At 33.4% G+C, this 18,398-nt stretch overlaps 1 protein-coding gene across 1 annotated transcript in view; it reads left to right on the top strand.

The window, feature by feature from the left end:
- LOC118192785 (C2 domain-containing protein 5) overlaps positions 1-18,398 on the top strand; it is a 154,425-nt gene that overhangs the window by 73,107 nt on the left and 62,920 nt on the right. The window contains exons 13-15 of the mRNA XM_035363801.2: positions 4,178-4,292; positions 5,614-5,859; positions 15,547-15,651. Of these exons, the coding sequence (XP_035219692.1) occupies positions 4,178-4,292; positions 5,614-5,859; positions 15,547-15,651 (466 nt within the window). The remainder of the gene's footprint in view (positions 1-4,177; positions 4,293-5,613; positions 5,860-15,546; positions 15,652-18,398) is intronic.

Genomic DNA, 18,398 nt, shown 5'->3' with positions numbered 1-18,398 from the left:
TTTTGACCATTGTGTCAATGCAACACCAGCGGCTAATGGATTAACGGATTTCTGTGTGCTTTGGCTGTATTTTCTATTAATTTAGGCCAGCCTGGATGATATTATTGCTAATTGAGGCTGAACAGGACATGCCATGGAGCTAATTTTGAATTCCAGATAAGATAAGCTATGGGCATTTGTGATTGTAATATCTTCATAAAATGGTCCACTTAAAAGTTTTTTAACTGCATACCTTTTGAGAAGTTGATGATAAAGGGTACATTCCTTGAGATTCCTATTCCCTTAAGCGCTACTGCTAAAATGCCTTAAGCACTACTGCTAAAAATTGTGCCCCTTAAGTGCAGTACCCTTAAGCGCAGAGTACATCCTTTAAGCGCTACTACTAAAAATTGGGATGGAGCTTAGGCAATTAGCCTTCATGTGCTTTGCATAAACTAAACAATTATATCCCAGGAAGTTAACTTGATTTAATAAATCTGAAACTGATAACTGTTTTAGAGAAGTAAAGAGATTTTGAAGTTGCTAAGTGTATTCAACTGTATGACCCAATTTCACACTCTTTTTTTGGGGGGGCGATACTGCTTCATCAAGAGATATAGATAGTTTTATCAGCATGCTAAATAATAACACTTTTTTCAAGATATACTTAATGTTTTTTTAAATAATATGATATTAAGAAAAAATATGTTTAACTCTTTTAATTTTTTTGCTTAGTGCTCCTATCTTTTATTTATGTAATTATGAAAAGAAGTATTTATTTAAAATTATGGCTGTTTTAGTAGATATCATTATTTTTCTTCTTCAAATAACATGGATTTTTGACTTTGTTACTCTTTTTGAACCATGAAAACGTTCCTAAAATAAAAAAATTCATTAATGGAGGGGCCTTTAATAATCGTATTTATTTTAGGACAAATGCAACAGACTGTAAAAATATGTGGTTTGGATCTTCATAAAAATGCAAACCCATTATAAGAGTCAACAACAGATTGAATTTTTAATTGCAAAACCATAAAATGAAATTCTTTTACAAGTATTGTAATTAATTATGCCATTTCTCCCATTCATAGTCGCAGGTGTTTTTATGGTTTTCCCCATGTGTAATATGAATATAACGTAATATTCTTTAAATATTAATTCATAAATGTGTGCACTTACACAAGGCAGATAGCCTTTGAATGCTTTCCCATATTCAGTTAAATAAATTATTTTTCCTGATATTCCTTTGGTGTCACATCCAGCTACTAATTAGAAGATATGTGGTTTAATCCATGGATTCACAGAAGATTCATGGAAAAAATACAGTTGATTATCTCATTTTCCATTTAAAAAAACCTGTAGTCTCTACAGTGGTGCCTGAAATTATATATTAAAACTGTGATATTCGTTCTGTGTATGACCTGTGCTCACAGTACCAGTGATTAGTAATTCCATGAAGAAACTCTATGAAGAAATGATTCCTCTCTAAATATCTAATAATATGTACACTGTAGTCAAATATTAAGTTACATTACTTACTCTTTGTATATTTCCCTTTCTGATACAGTCAAAAGTCGTTAATTCGGACACCCATAATTCGGAAAGATCTATAATCCGGACATCAAAACTAAAAACTTTCTGCGCATGCGCCACGTTGACACATGCGCAGAGGCGTTCACGCGTGCGCGTAAGACCTTGACTACTGCGCATATGCGTGTGCGCAAGTGCAGAATACGTTTTCGCGTGCGCATTTTATGTATAATGGACGTATAAGCTAAAATTATCTAATTATCTATTTCAGTTAATGTTGATGATTGCGTTGTTCCTTAATTTTCGAATTGCATCCGGCTTATTATTTTTGCAGACTGTAAGAGCAATTTTATAAAAGTAAGCTTAAACTTTCGATTATATCAAATAGAATTTCCGATATATATTTGTTAATATGTAAAGGATCTAAAGCGAAAGTATGTTTTGAAATCCGAAATATGTTTATCAATTTCACGCTGCTCGGCGGCGGGCGCCTAATGAATTGGAAGTTGATTTGTCAGCACTATCCTTATCTTCAGCGCAGATGTTTTTATTTTATTTGGCTTATAATTCCTTACCAAATGTAGTATTTCATCTCGATATGCTCGTCTTTGATATGATTTAAAACAAGTTCCTCGTCATTATAATTCGCTTCCGATAGCGAAGAAAAGTGACAGAGATTATTGAAAACAAAAAACAAGAAATTATGTCTGTTTAATAGAATTAAAGAGAAGGTATTATCACATGAAACGAAGCAAAACTTAAACAACTTACATTGAAAGAAATGTTTAATAAAGTAAACAAATAAATATTAAGCTTTTTCTTTTTGCAAATTTTGATACCCTTTAGATCATAATTGTTCTTTATTTCATAAATTTCGGTTTCATATTTTTAATTTTAGAATTTCTGCATGCCATCTTACGAGATTTAAACTGATGATCTATAATCCGGAAAAATCGATAATCCGGAATCGCTGAAGTCCCGACGAGTCCGAATTAACGACTTTTGACTGTATTTTATTTTTTTTTTTTTTGAAGAGACTTATAATCTAATTTTCTACTACTGAAAATGTAATTATGGGTGTCTCTTTTAAGCTCTTGTTTTACTCAGATTATTAGCAATACTTGGGCTCCAAAAAAAAAAAGGCCATGATTGTTAAAATTCTACTGTCATTTAATCATGCAATGAGCTTATAATTATGTAACTGACAAACTTCAACATTGGTTTCATTATTATGGCATGTATATTTGTCATTGCATCAGTCTTAAGCTACATTGCTTTCTGTAAGTTATTAAACAGAAAAATTATAGAGAGAAACTTCATTTAAATATCAGTTACATATATTTATATCTGTAAAATATTGTCATGGAATCTAGTTTATCTTAATAGTAGATCTTTTTTCATACTTGAAATTTCCATGTGAGAATTTCAGAATTAGCTTCAGATTTCTGTGAACCACTAAGCAGCTTATATTCAGTCAATAATATACTTCACTAATTTCTAATTTATCAGTAACTCACCTGTATTCATCTTTTAAATTATGTATCACTGCTATGTACACATTATTATTGTAATTTAAAAATTTTATACTAAAATGACTTTTCAGACTTGAGCTAAAAAAATAATTCTCAAAAGGTCAGCTCTTTGGAGCAATCATACATGCAGCAATAAAAAATATTGCTCGCTTAGTATATGGCATACTGAATCCAGCCTTCTGTTATACAGTGTATACAAGTTATATGAGTATTCAATTTAAGTTATTACTTTTACTGTCCTTCTGGATTTAGTGAAAGGACACTCTTCTATTTAGTGAAATGTACTTAGAAATATATTATTTTAGACTAATTCTTTTATTTATTCCTCGTATACCTATTGTGGAAGTCATTTTTATTAATTTTCTTGATATTTTATCAACTAATAGCAGATATAGAAAATATGCACTTGCATCAGTTGTAATGTTATATGTATTTATGTAAGAAGAGAGGTTAATTTTTTAAATTAGTTAATTTTGTAGTGCAGTTTTAGCTCTGAAATTACTTTTCCTCCGTATATTTTGAATGGCAGTGAATAATGAGTATTTTCTATCATTACCATCTACAATTCAACCCATATTTGCAATATCTAAACATTTTAAGAATTCATATACATATCTGCAAATTTCTATTAAAATAACGTTTTTGAATTTAAGAAAGACTTGATTTTTTGCATTACTCTGAAACAAGGTAAAACATTTTATAGACAATAATTGATCTTTTCAGTTTGTGAGTAAGTAATTACTGCGTGAAAACTGTTTTCAAAACATAAGTATGTTGCAAACATGAAATCTAAACTGTATACACTTTATCAACGATAGTTAAATTAATAATCATGCATATATATTTAAGTACTTTTCTCTTTACGTTTCACAGATGTAAGCATGCTAGTTGAAATGTCCCAAAATAGCAATAGTGCCATGAAAGTAATTGAGTAATGTTTGAATTCTTTTATCTTTCCCCCCCCCCCCGTAACTTTTAAAATAAAAGTAAATTTTTTTCAACATTTCTATTATGATTTATATTTTAACAGTCATGTTTGTTTCATGTTTTGTATAAAAATGTTCAGCTATAATCATGCTGTATTTTTATTTTATAAAAGGTAACTAATTTTAAATAATTTGTGTTGTTTTGTGTAGATGAGCCTGAAACTAGAGATGCATGGTGGACAGAACTCAGGAAGGAAATAAGATCTCACATAAGAGCGCTTGGATGCAATGTTGTCCTTGGTTACATGGAAACTACTAACATTAGGTGAAATAACTTATTTTATATGATATTCTGCTGAAATTAAAATATTTTTTTAATAATCAAAGATGTGCCCTATCTGAAATGTAATTTTAATTAATGTACTTAACTGTTGCATGAGTATGTTTGTAAAAATTAATATTACTAAAGTATCTTTGAAGGTTAAAAAAATTTTTTTCCCCATAAGCTGGGAGAAAATTCATAAAGATAAATTTTTATTCAGTTTGTAGTTCATAAATATAGAAATGTATGATTTCGTGTTGATCTTTTGTGTAAGCAAAGTTAGATTTGTAGAATTCAAAATATTTACAATTGTTACTTAGTTCCCATGTGGTATGTATGCACTAGCAAATATTTCTAGTTATATATATATATATATAATTAACTTGCTTATTTTTCACTGCAAAGATATTAGTCTGGGATACCTATATTAAGTTGGAATCTAAAGGATCGAATTACAATTTCCCCATTATTCTCACTTCCTAAAATGATTTTTTATGGAATGTTTATTTCAACAGTTAACATCTATAATTCAGGTAGCTCACATTTCATTGTGATTTACTATCAGGTCATTCAATTAGGGGAGTATAGGTATGCATCAATGAATAAGAGTTTATCAAATATGGCATAAAAAAGACATGTAAACTGGAAATGCCTTTGTTTAGAGAATAAAGCCATTAAAGTTTTAGGAAAGATAAGGATCTCAAGCTCCTCATTTTAGGCAGACTTCACAATAGTATTGAGAATGATGTCTATGGTGCACAGACAGATGAAATATTCTGTCACATCATCTTTATAATCTAGAATTAGTCTCCAGTGTTTCTCAAAATCATCAGAATAATTCAAAAGTGGATAAGCACCCAACAAACACCTTTCAAAACCGTGAGGTTCCTCCCCCTCCATTTGCTTAACTTTGCTCGTTAAGCATTGGTTATAAAGACCAAACCAATCAGTCATTTAGCTGTCTCTTCTTTGAGAATGTTATCCTTGATTTACAAGGGGATAGATTAAAATTATATTCGCAAAAAAAGGGGCAAATAACTTTATTACAACTTAGAGAGTTACAAATATCTGTGTCATCATCAGTATTCAAACTAGAACCAATGATATGGCAGCCAGAGCCTCTAACAGCCATGCATTTAATATATGTACTTTTAATGTTTGTCCCACTTGCAAATTTATTTTTCCTTCACTTTAGTTTGGCTTCAAGGGTGTTTTAAGTTACAATCAAGTATACAAATATTGTTTGCATAGTGAATAGTAGTATTATGATGCTTTATGATTATTGGACTAAATTTTAACTTTTACTCTTTTATTTGCTTTACAGTGATGATATTTGTGTACTGTCTGCTTCAGGGACTGCTGCTGTTTTGAGTACTTCTGACTCAGAATCTGCCAATATAAACAACACACCAGTTCTAGCCATGAGTCTCCAACCACGTCCTAGTTTAGTTACAACATCTGTAACTTCAGATTATGATAAAACTAAAGATACAGTGAAAGAGAAGGAAAAACCTTTAAAGATTGATGTGAATCTAGCAAATCAAGTGAAGCAGACTCATTTGCATGACTGGTATTGTTTCACTTTGATTTTATGAATACCTTGAAAAACAAATTGTTTTTGCAATTAAAATTCATTGTCATGGCAAAATAGAAATTATTGTCAGACTGTTCATTTACAAGAAATATTTATTTTGAGTCTAGTGTGCAATTGGCTCAGTCGAAAAAACTGCAAAGTTATATCTTATATAACCACAATTTTTTCTTTATTAAATAAGTGCCAAAGTTTGTATGTGGCATCCATTTAGGATTGTACAGTACCATTGCAAGATTTTTTTCCCCTATGCAGTTTGGTATTGTTAATTTGAATAACTTGTTTAATGTATGTAATTTTATGTTCTGTATATTAAATTTCTTGCAATTGATTCTCAAATTCGTCTATCTGAATGCATTAGCTTAAAATTGCTTTAGATGTTAAACTAGAATCTGAATAAAAATCAAATAGAAGTTTTCTAAATTTTTAATGACAAATTATTATTTGAGATGTTGGACTGAAATCAGACTTTTCAATTTCCACTTCCCTTCTCTAGAAGATTTAAGCCCATATAAATTTAAAATTTCATGTATTTTTAAGCATTTCATTCAACCCAACCTCATAATATGAAAACATATCATATTGTATTCATTTTTAGCCCAAAGGGCATTAGTCCAGAAGGTGTCTTAATTTCGTTTTGGCATTTTGCATTGATTCATTATAAATGGCGAATCACTTTTAAAATTGTTGCCACCAAATATTAGAGCCCTGTATTATATTTAAAGAAATTAAATAATGAAGAATCATCTGCATAAATGTATGTATGTTTCTCGCATTGTGATAAAACAACGGTACCTAGAGCCATCAAATTTTGAATAACGTACATCTCTACCTGAATATGGGCATTGTGGTGATCCACGGTTTGAAAATGGTTTCTGAATCAGAAAAGATTCGTGCACTAACCTAGTGCTTCGCATTAGAGAGTAAAGAACATCTATGATATAAAAATATACTTTTATTTACACAGCAAAAACGCGCAGCAACATTATTAACGAAAGCTCATTCTCCTAATAACATACTTCTTTTTACACTCCACTTGCGCATGCGCATTGGCAATTACCAAAGGAGCTTGGCAGATACTGCCATCTGTTGGATAAACTATTCGCTACATATTCCTCCCACCTGAATTTACTGGGAGGTAAATTCACACATATGTTAAGTATAATATATGCATAATAGTACAGTATACAATATTGAAGTATAAAATTATGCCTACCAAGATGTTCTAATTAAATTGAAATACAAATTTACCTGGAGATGCAGCATTCCATAATTTTCTAGACATATTAACAGATAATACTAAACCTAGAAAAATAAAAATAAATCAAATTATTACAAAGTATTCAAACAAGTACAAAACATTTCACAGACGTATCACTGGTTTCACAGTTCTACCACTGCTGGTAGTCATAGGAATATTTTCAGTCATATCCTTTTGGACTGGGTTATCCAGCTCAAGTCTGTACAGTCTTTGCACTGGTCTCAGAAACTCAGAAGTCTCTGTTTTTATGACAGCAAGTCTTATTTGTCCATCACGACCAGGTAGCAGCTTTATGACACGCACCAGGTTCCAAAAGGCACGTTTTTTGTTGTTATCTTCAAGTAGAACAATTTCACCCACCTGGAGAGGTTTAGCTATAGAGTTTTTAATGGACTGCTGACGTAACTGTCCTAGATATTCCACACGGAATCTTGCTCTAAGTTGTTCTCTCACCTTTTGTAGATACTTAGCTCGTTTACTCAGTTTTTCCTTATCCACTGTATCGATATCAGGTACTCCTGATTTGGAAATCTCCCGCAGGAACATTTCTGGAGTTAATGGGGATGAATCTTCAACGTCTTCCGACACGTAGGTAAGTGGCCTAGTATTGATTACTCTCTCACAGTCGCATAGTACTGTAAGCAACTCCTCCTAATCCAGGGCAGCACGACCTAGAACTTTTCTCAGAATCTGTTTCACCATTTGAACTAAACGTTCCCACCAACCGCCCCACCAAGGTGCGGAAGGAGGAATAAATTTCCACTGAATTCTTTGCTCAGCGGCTTTTGATCGCAGACTCTCCCAATCAATTGTATGCAGAAGGCTCTCCGCTCCTTTAAAATTACTGCCATTGTCTGAGTATATTATAGATGGTCTTCCGCGACGAGAAATGAAACGTCTCAATGACTGGAAAAAAGCTTCAGTTGTCAAGGATGTTACTGACTCCAGATGAATGGCCCTATAGACCGCACATGTGTAAAGAACAATATAAGCTTTTCGACCATCCTTAAGGTAGAGGGGTCCTGCCAGATCGACACCCACTATCTCAAAAACATTTGCATCACGTACTCTATCTTTCGGCAAAATTCCTGGAGTTACATCACAACTTTTGGATTTAAATCTTTGACATTTAACACATTTTCTAATGCAGTTTCGTACTGTCTTACGAGTTTTGAGGATCCAATACTTTTCCCGCAAATGAGACATCACCATAGAAGTACCAGCATGCAGCAGCTCATTATGTGCATTCATTATTAGTAAGTTTACTACTGCATGATCAGATGGCAAAATGACAGGAAACTTAAAGTCATCAGTATCGTCGCGATAAGAAATATTGGTTTTAGCTCTGATCAAACCATCACGATCAACTATAGGTCTGAGGTCTTTAATTTTATCATCGTTCACACTCTTAAATGATTCTCTTTGAACAAATAACATAAGAGTTATGTCAGCTCTTTCAATTTCCGAAACTGACAAAATTTTGGAGGTTTCGTTTGTAATTCTTCGTAATTAAAGTAAAACCTAAGAATCCAACCTAACATGCGTACAATTTTCTTTATGGATGAAAAGTACCTGTAATACCAATTGTCAGGTTTTAGAATCTTTGTTAAGAGTTGTCAATACTGATTTACGCCTTTCTGAATTTATGATCTCTTCGTCCGGCAAATCGGTGCCTCTTGACCATGACGATTCTGGTTCTAACAGCCATGATGGGCCCTCCCACCATTTCGACAGCAAAAGCTGTTTAACTGAACAGCCTCTAGAAGGGAGATCGGCGGCATTCAGCTCCAAAGGGATGTAATGCCAATCTTCTATTTTTGTAAGTGTTCTGATTTCTTGGACACGATTCCAAACGAAAGTTCCCCACCGTACGTCTCGCTGGATCCAGCACAAAGCGGTTGTTGAGTCAGTCCAGAAGAATGTTCTTAAATTTGCCATGTTCAAATCTGAAAAGACCATACGTTCCAAGCGTGCTCCGATTAAGCAGGATAATAATTCCAAACGAGGAATGGATATACTCTTTAAAGGCTTAACTCTAGTGCGTGCTTGCACAAAATTTAAATAAACCTTATTTTCGGTCTTCACTCTTAAGAAAATACAGGTAGCATAGGAATGCTTGCTGGTATCGCTGAAAACATGAAGACTTACATCTTCGTTAACCGATCTGTCAATATTAAGCCATCTAGGAATTTTGACATCAGACAGCAGTTTCATTTCCTTTACCCATTGTATGGACTTCTTTTCTAAATGTTCTGGCAATTTTTGATCCCAATTTAATCGTAATTTCCAACACTCTTGCAATATCACCTTTGGGAACAGGGTAACGGGAGAAAGGAAGCCTACTGGGTCAAATAACTTATGCGCGCAAGAAAGGAGTGTTCGTTTACTCGCGACAATCTCCTCTTTCTTTAGTGACTCAATTTTACAAGAAAGAGTATCATCCTTCAAATCCCAATTTAACCCTAGAACGCAAACGAATGTATCTAATTTAGAGTTGGGAATTATTTCGGTTTCACAATTCGACTGCCATCCTCTAAGATTAAACTTTCCCAGTGACAATAACATTCTCGATTCTAGTACAAATCTATTCAATTCTTCAACATTCTTAAAACTAGTCAGGCAATTATCAACATAGAAGGACTCCTTCAAAATGTTGGCTGTAACTGCAAACTGATCAGGGGCACGATTTAAATGATAGTTCAACGTAGCGGCTAACAAAAATGGACTACAGTTAAGCCCAAAAACCACGCGACAATGTCTGTAAATTTTAGTATTCTCTTCTTCTGCACCTTTCCAAAAGAAATGCAAATAATCTCTATCCTTCTCTCTTATACCAATCTGCAAGAAAGCTTTCTCAATGTCTGAAATTACTGCAAGAGGATATTTCCGAAAACGATTCAACAATGTTGGAATTATTTCTATTAGGTTGGGACCTTTCTCAAGACAATCATTTAAGGAAAGTTCTCCTTTGGCGTGTGCCGAAGCATCAAAAACTGGCCTTACTTGCGTAGTTTCACTAGATTCTTTAAAAACCGGCCTATGAGGCAAATAGTGCTCTCTATCTACTTCGCCTTCATTTACCTCTTCAATAATTCGTTCCTTCAACCAAGTTTTAAATACTTCCTGATAAACTTTAATTTGATTCGAATCTAATAATTTCCTTCGCGTATTAGTCAGGCGTTTTTCTGCCAACGTTTTATTATTAGACAAGCGAGAGGGGTCCAGTACCCAAGGTAATGCAGTTTCATATCTCCCGTCTGAATCCAAATTCAAATTTTCCTCAAAATATTGCATGGTCTCCTCATGAATTTCAGCTTTCTTTTTAGACTCAACTGGGTCATTTATACCAATAACGTCTAACTTCCACAAGTTTTCTGCTGATCTTTCGTTTAGCAATAAAGAAACACATGCAAGAGAATCATTTATACCCGAAGATTCCTTCGCTGGAGTTTTACCCATTAAAATCCATCCCAAACTTGTTTCCATCGCGACCGGACCACTTTGTAAACATTTAATATTTCCGGTGAATAATTTTCCAGCAATATCAGAACCTATCAACAATTTAATGTCACTTTCGTTTTCGAGAGCATTACCCTCTACATCTGACACTTGAATATTTAATTTACGAAGTTCTTTCAACCAAGGACCTTTAGGTATTTTCTTTACATCAGAACAGATAACATATTCACTTAAACAATGCACACTACATACATATTTATTATCAAGGCTACTCAAATTAACTATATATTTAGAATGCAATTTTTCTTTTGTTTCTACACCTCCGAATAATTTATGAACTAATTTCACTTCACCAACACTGTTACATTTCAAAGAATCTGTAATATCTTTCGTTAAATAACTTCTCTCGCAACCCGTATCTATAATCCCTCTGACTATCCTTTCCCTGTTGCCATTTTTTACCCTTACGATTAATGTTTGTAGTAACACATCGGAGCTCGCGGATCTGCTAGCCAAAACATTGACCTCATTTTTCGCCACAGGCTCTACTTGTTTAGTCTCTTTCAATTGAGAAGGAACTTGTTGACACATTACTGCCAAATGCCTTTTCTGGCAAATTAAACACTTAATCTTGGACTTACAGTTACGAGAAATATGGTTTTTCTTCAAGCATAATAGACATAAACCCTTCTTAAATATTAAATCTTTTTTATCCTGATATGTAAGCGTACTAGCTTTAAAACATTTTTCTGTTAAATGTGGCTTATCACAAAATAAACACGATTCCTCAACTTTCTTAATAGGAGCATTTTCTTTAAATTTGTCTCCTGTATACAAATCATTACAAGTAGGAATATTAGACTCATCATTAATGTAACTTTTAGATTTTCTACTTTTATCAAAAGAAAAACGCGCTAATTTAATTCTCTCTTCAGATTTTTCAAAAACAGAAGAATAGATTCAAGATCGCTCTTACCTTGTTGTGACGAGCTCTCCCGTTCCCTCTCCCACACGCGTAAGATGTCAGGGGCCAGGCAAGATTCAACTAACGGAAAAATAACACTAGCGTATTTATCTTCAGTCACACCGAGAGATTCCAGAGCACGCAGTTTTGTTTCTAAACTGTCGTACAACGATGATAGCGCAAAGTCCTTTTTGGTTGCATTATTATTTATCAACACAAGATTCAATAAATCCCGAACGTACACTTGTATAAGAATATCTTCACGTCCAAAACGATTCTTTAAATGTTCGATGACTTTCGGATAATTTTCTTTAGTTGTCGGGAAACTCTGCACTATTTCCCGTGCTTTCGATTTGGCAGCAGTAGCCTGGATCAGATATACGAATTTCAAATGATCATCTAGCACTGGATCTTCGTGTATCTTACTAAAGGTATTCCAGAAATTCAACCATTGTCGTGGATCACCTGTAAATTCAATCAAATTTATTTTCGGAAGCTTCAAATTCGTTGCCGTTGTTCTTGAATCAACAGTTCTGGTTTCATTTACCGATGCATGAGTCAGCAAATTTTTCTCTAGTTTCACAGTGATTTGCTTCACTTTCATCCTGGCTGCTATTAATTTCTCCTTGTAAGTCTCACATGACTCAAATTCTTTAGTATATTCTTCTTGCGAGACTTCTTTCGATTTTGATAGGAGATCCAATATTTCTTCATCCAACTGTTGTAGTCGAATTCCTTTATCTTCCAGGATTTCCAGGGACGATAATAGAACATCACTGTTCAATTCTGACTCATTCAAATGTCCATGTAGGCTATTATATGCTTTCGTGAAGGCTGCACGCAGTGGTATTCTTCTTACTTTCAAGGCTTCCATTTCTGCTGTTAAACCATCAAAAGTGTCCTTTACCCAACTAATGCGTCCTGTTAGACGGACGCCACTTTTTATTGTGGTGATCCACGGTTTGAAAATGGTTTCTGAATCAGAAAAGATTCGTGCACTAACCTAGTGCTTCGCATTAGAGAGTAAAGAACATCTATGATATAAAAATATACTTTTATTTACACAGCGAAAACGCGCAGCAACATTATTAACGAAAGCTCATTCTCCTAATAACATACTTCTTTTTACACTCCACTTGCGCATGCGCATTGGCAATTACCAAAGGAGCTTGGCAGATACTGCCATCTGTTGGATAAACTATTCGCTACAGGCATCTGGAGGCCCAAATTTGGAATTTGTTTTATTATCTATTTCATATTTTGTAGAGCATTTATGAGTTTTTGATTAAGAAACTCGGCAATTTTGAAATGAGCAATGGCAACACTGTAAGGGGGGAAAACATTTTTATCTCCAGCGCGTAAGACTGTGTATCAGAAATTCTAAAGATACGCTGTTTTAAATATTTTGTGATATTGCTGTTGAATTGAATTTTACGGTTTAAGTGCGAAAAACATGATAATTAATAAATAAAAGTAACACACAAAACATTAAAAAAGGCCCCCTTTGGGCATAAATTTAGGCTGAGTAAAGTCAGTAATAAGTAAAATGCCCCTTTGGGCATTTGTGAAATTTTGTCGTGGACTTAATGAAGGGATGAGAATTTCTTTCAGGGAAAAAAAAAAAAAAAAATCCAAATATCGCCACCAGAGGTCATTTAATATATTATACATTTAGACACACCTTTAAAATAGTTTCACAATTTTACAAATTTTGTTGCAAGAAAACATGTTCCACATAAAGGTTGTTCTTTTCCAACTGCCATCTGAAATCGCAAAATGGCATGTTCCACAGTTGGCTGAAGTGTATTCTGAGAAATGTTCAGCACATGACGTGAAATGCTGGCTTTAAGATCAGGTAAAGTTCTTGGACTTTCATGACTTACCAGATGTTGTAAGTGACCCCAAAGCCAAAAATCACATTGGACTAAAGTCTGTGGATCGGGGTGGCCACATATTATGAAAGTACCAGCTAATGACACGTTGTTCTGTAAAATGACATTTAAGAACATTCATAACACACTGTGCAATGTGTGGAGGAGCTCGTGCAAGGCACAACATGCTTACAGAGACAGGACAATTTCATTCTCTTGCAGTGATGCATATCCTTGCCCAGTGATCGAGCATGTAACTGAACCTGTGGAATTAAACTCCTCGAAGAAGTACAGGATAAATGATGCAGAAAATTCATAACTTACCATCACCTTTGGTGAATGCAGTGGAACCTCTAAGACATTGTGTGGATTTTCTGATTCCCTAATTCTACAGTTGTGAGTACTCTCTGCACTGTCCGAATGAAAATGTGTTTCATCTGTTTGGAGGATATTCCACAGCCATTCTGAATTGACCTCAAAGCGATCAAGAAACTGAAGTGAGAACTGGAGTCGAGCATCAAAATCATGTAGAACCAGCTGCTGCACTAGTGAAAGTTTGTAAGAGTAATATCGGAGGATATTCTGCAAGCTCTTATGGACATTTAAACGTAGTCTATCCAGTGCCTCTTCTATATGCCGGACACTGGTGCTAATGTGAAAGTTTGAAGCTGTGTTCTCTAGGACCTGATATGCAACTTCCTGTACTGCATCTGCAGAAAAAGGTTTACCTCTTCCAGGATGAACAGAAAAGGATCCTGTTTCTTCAAATTTTGTTACCATTTTCCAAATGTTTTTAACATTCATTGGCTCTTTTAGAATCCCCTTCAAAGTCTGAAATTTCCATAGAGCAATACTGTGGAATTATTGTTTTGATAAAACAATTTTACCAACAAAAAGCGGTCTCTTAAACTTATCATCATTGTGAACAACAGCACATTGAAAAAAGTCTCTGCGAATGTTTCTAGGTTTTATAACAGCTGCTGCATGACATCGATAAAGATTTGCATTTTTACTGCAGGTTTTCAAAGTAAACTGCCATCTGGTGACGCTATTTGTAACTTTTTTTTTTTTAAATCTGAAAGGAATTCTCATTCCTTCTTGAAATCCACCTCAAAATTTCACAATTTCCTTATCACTAGTTTCGTGTGATGTGGAACTGTAGAAGCTTTGAAATAGAGTTCTTTAATCATGGGCACCCTGTATATAGATATACATATCGATCTCTCTCTCTCTATATATATATGTATATATGAAAAATGATGCCAGAAATGAAGTTTATAACTGTACATAAAGTAACCTAATGCTAAAGAATGTGATTAAAGATAAATTAGTGAAATTATATTATTCAAGTGAAGGCATTACTGTAATTGATACTGCAACTGATTTACTACATTTTTTGTCTCTGTATTCAATCACTGCATATTTCTTTATTTACTAGTATTCAAATGTTGTGAGTAGAGCTTTAAAGCCTTTTATTTTAAATTTCCTACATGGTATTTTAGATTAATCAATTCAGTATTTAATTATTGTGCCTTTAGTTATATAAAAAAGTATATGGCTCATTTTTGTTATAATTTGTGACTAATTTTGCTTAATATATGTGAGCTGATTCACTCTACATAGTATAATTTCTCACTATTTTTAGAAAAAATTTTTCTTAACATTATTTATAATATATGTATGTATATGTTGTTCTAAATGAAGTTTTAGAAGAAAATATGTAAAATTTGATTTATAGCTATATTACATCTGTTATTAAGAGGTAAAACTCATTTTCTGCATCAAAATTTGCTAACTTATATTTATCATAAAGATTCTGATATAAGATATTTGAACTTTTGAATTATTAACTATCAAATTATTAACTATTTTAATATTTGTTAAGATAATGTCATATATTTGAATATTTGTAAAGATTAGACAAAAAATTATGATAATTAAGCAATTTTAAAGAAGTCTCAATCACCTGTCATACTGGGGAGGAAAAATGAAAAATAGCCAATTTGTAGAGTGTTACAACTATTACAATCAGCAAATTAGTACTATAGTCATTTTAGACAATTACAAGGAGTATCTATTTTTTGTTATTACATTATGTATTTCTTTTACAGGGCAGATGATACAAGTAAATCTTCTGGTTGTAGAATCTGTCACATTCCTTATTCTGAGTCTAGCATTCCCTTTCCTACTAATTTAGTTCGTTGCAATGTGTGCAGGTATATGCAATTTTGAACTATATGCATTTTATGATTTACATTGCCTTTTTAAAGAAAGACATATATATAATATTACATAAATGTTTTTATAATAAAAATATCCCGATTGTTATTTCATATGAAAGGAAAGTGTCTTTGTATAGGAGGCATTCAAAATTTTTGGATGAACTGTAATAACTAAATAATTTAAAATGGTTCATTCATCAGCTAATTTTGGATGACAGAAACACAACAGTTTTCCTAGGAAGTGGAGTTCATTTGAGATCTAATCTACCTCCTCTTGATTAATGTTGAATTATATTTTGATTGTATTTTTCCTTTTCTGTTTTTTTTTTTTTTTTTTTTTTTTTTTTTTTGTATTTCTATTGCTTTTGGGATTTCTTCTGGTTTAAAAGACTGCAAGGGGTTTTTTACATTTTCTATTGAAAGATTTTAAGAATGTGCTGGTTTTAAATTTCATTTCTTTCATGTATTTATGGTATTAGTTCGAAATTTATTACTTTTTGTCTGTAAATGTCTCAGTACAATATTTCAGAACTTCTAGGAGGATTAGAATACACCCCAATGACTCATAATCATACAGCAATGCAGGGTCTGAAATGCTTTTCTGACATAGTAGATGGTGTTGCAGAAAAGTTCTGAGAGTTCTTGCAGGGAATCGTCATTTCGCACAGGATGCAGAGTAATTAAATTGACACAAGAGTTAGCCAATATGCATTTAGTATATGGGGTTGCAGATTGTAGTGAGCGAGGCGCACGGCACTTGTATGAGGAACAGTATCCTATGATGCATACACCCAGCCATAATTTCTTTGCAAGGCTGCACCGGAGGTTAGCTGAAACAGGTTCCTTTCAAAAAGCTGCCGAATCAGGCACAATCAGCATGGACTCTGGACATCAAAGAGAATGACATCAGGTACAGGGGACTCCAAATTTGAGTACACAATGTAGTTGTGTATAGTGCATGCAGTTGTGGTTTCCCGTTCCAGAATCTGAAGGATTCTCAGAGAAAATGAAATGCATCTATATGGCGTGTGGCATATCCAGGCACTTCAGCTGGGCGATTATGCACCTCATATTACTTTTGCACAATGGTATCTTGAAAAGTGTAATACAGATCCCTGTTTCTGTGCTAATGTGTTGTTCACTGATGAGGAATCCTTCACAAGGGAAGGAATACTCAACTCACATAATACCCATCTGTAGGTAGTAGAGAACCCTCATGCAACACGATGTTGTGCAGCACAAAATCATTTTTCAGTTATTGTTTGGGCTGGCATTATGGGAAATCACCTCATCGAAGCTTACCTGTTGTTGTTTCATCTAACTGGTAGTAACTACTTGATCTTCCTGCAACATGACATGCCATAACTATTTAATGATGAAATGATTTCTGCATCGTCAGACATGCCATAACTCTATAATTGTAGATTTCTGCATTGATGCAATAGACAATGTTGTTCCAAAATGATGTGGCCCCTTCCCATCTCACCCATAAGGTTAGTATTCACCTAGACATCAAATTTGGCTAACAGTGGATCAGAAGTGGTGGTCCAGTGCATTGGCCTGTTCTAGACCTATCATGTCTTGATTTCTTTTATGGGGTCATATGAAGACACTGGTTTATGACAACCCAATTGGCAATGCTGGCTGCATGAATCACAGTAGCTGCCAGAGAAATTCAAGATATGCCTGGAATATTCCAGAATCCCATGCACCCATGTATCATAGATGTGAGGTGTGCACTGAGGTCAGTGGATAAAACTTCAAACAATATCTTTGACTCATGCTGCTTTCATTCATCTAAACTTATTATTATAACAAATATTAACTTACCTGCCATTTTTCAATTTCTGATGTTTCTGTTTACACCAACACGTCAGAAAAGCATTTCTGAGCCTGCATTGCTATATGATTCCCAATCACCAGGGTGCTCCTTCCTCCTGTTAGAAGTTCTGAAACACAGTACTGAGACACATTATATATATATAGTATTTAACAAGCAGTCACTATTATAATAGTGACTGTTTGTTAAAATGTGGGAAATGGAATTGGAATTGTTTGTTACTTATAAAGTTGTATTGAAAGAACTGTGCAATGAAGGAAATCAGATATTTACATAGTACAAAGAAATTATGTTTCTCTTTAAATGTCAAACTGAAAAGTGTATCTATGTATTTCAATCAATAAAAATCTGTAACTGGAACATAAAAATCAAAGTGAAAAAGTGCAGTGCATAAAAAAGTAAATAAATGTAAATTCCAATTATTTATACTAATTATTTTACAGATCAACTTAAAGCATACACAATCTAAAAACAGTCCTGTAAAACTGTAGTTAATAATATATGCATAATATGAAAACTGAATTCTTTGAGAGAGGTTTTAATTTAGCAACATAGAACATGCTATTAAAAATAAGAAACAATTTCAAAATTTGCATTAAAAAAAAAAAAAAAAAAAAAAAAAAAAAAAACTTTCAGAACTTTCATGTTGACTTTTTTCGGACAATGTGCAAACACACAGAAATAATGTCAGTAAATTTGCACTTAATTTATTTACCCTTATACAGTCTAAGAATTTGTCTACAAATTCCAACATTTCATCTTGGCTATCCTTAAAATTTCCATTTAATGTTCATTTTCCTCTTTATGCTCTTCTGAGGGGTTCTCTTCATTCAGTTTTAACTTTAGAATAACCTGATTAGACCAAAATCCTATTGCCTTCATTATTGGCAACCACAATTCA

This window comes from Stegodyphus dumicola, chromosome 2, assembly GCF_044657685.1.
Source record: "Stegodyphus dumicola isolate Sdum_Otavi_A_Nest chromosome 2, ASM4465768v1".
NCBI lineage: Eukaryota > Metazoa > Arthropoda > Arachnida > Araneae > Eresidae > Stegodyphus > Stegodyphus dumicola.
The sequence above is the reverse complement of the archived record's forward strand: the minus strand, read 5'-3'. Positions and strand labels throughout refer to the sequence as shown.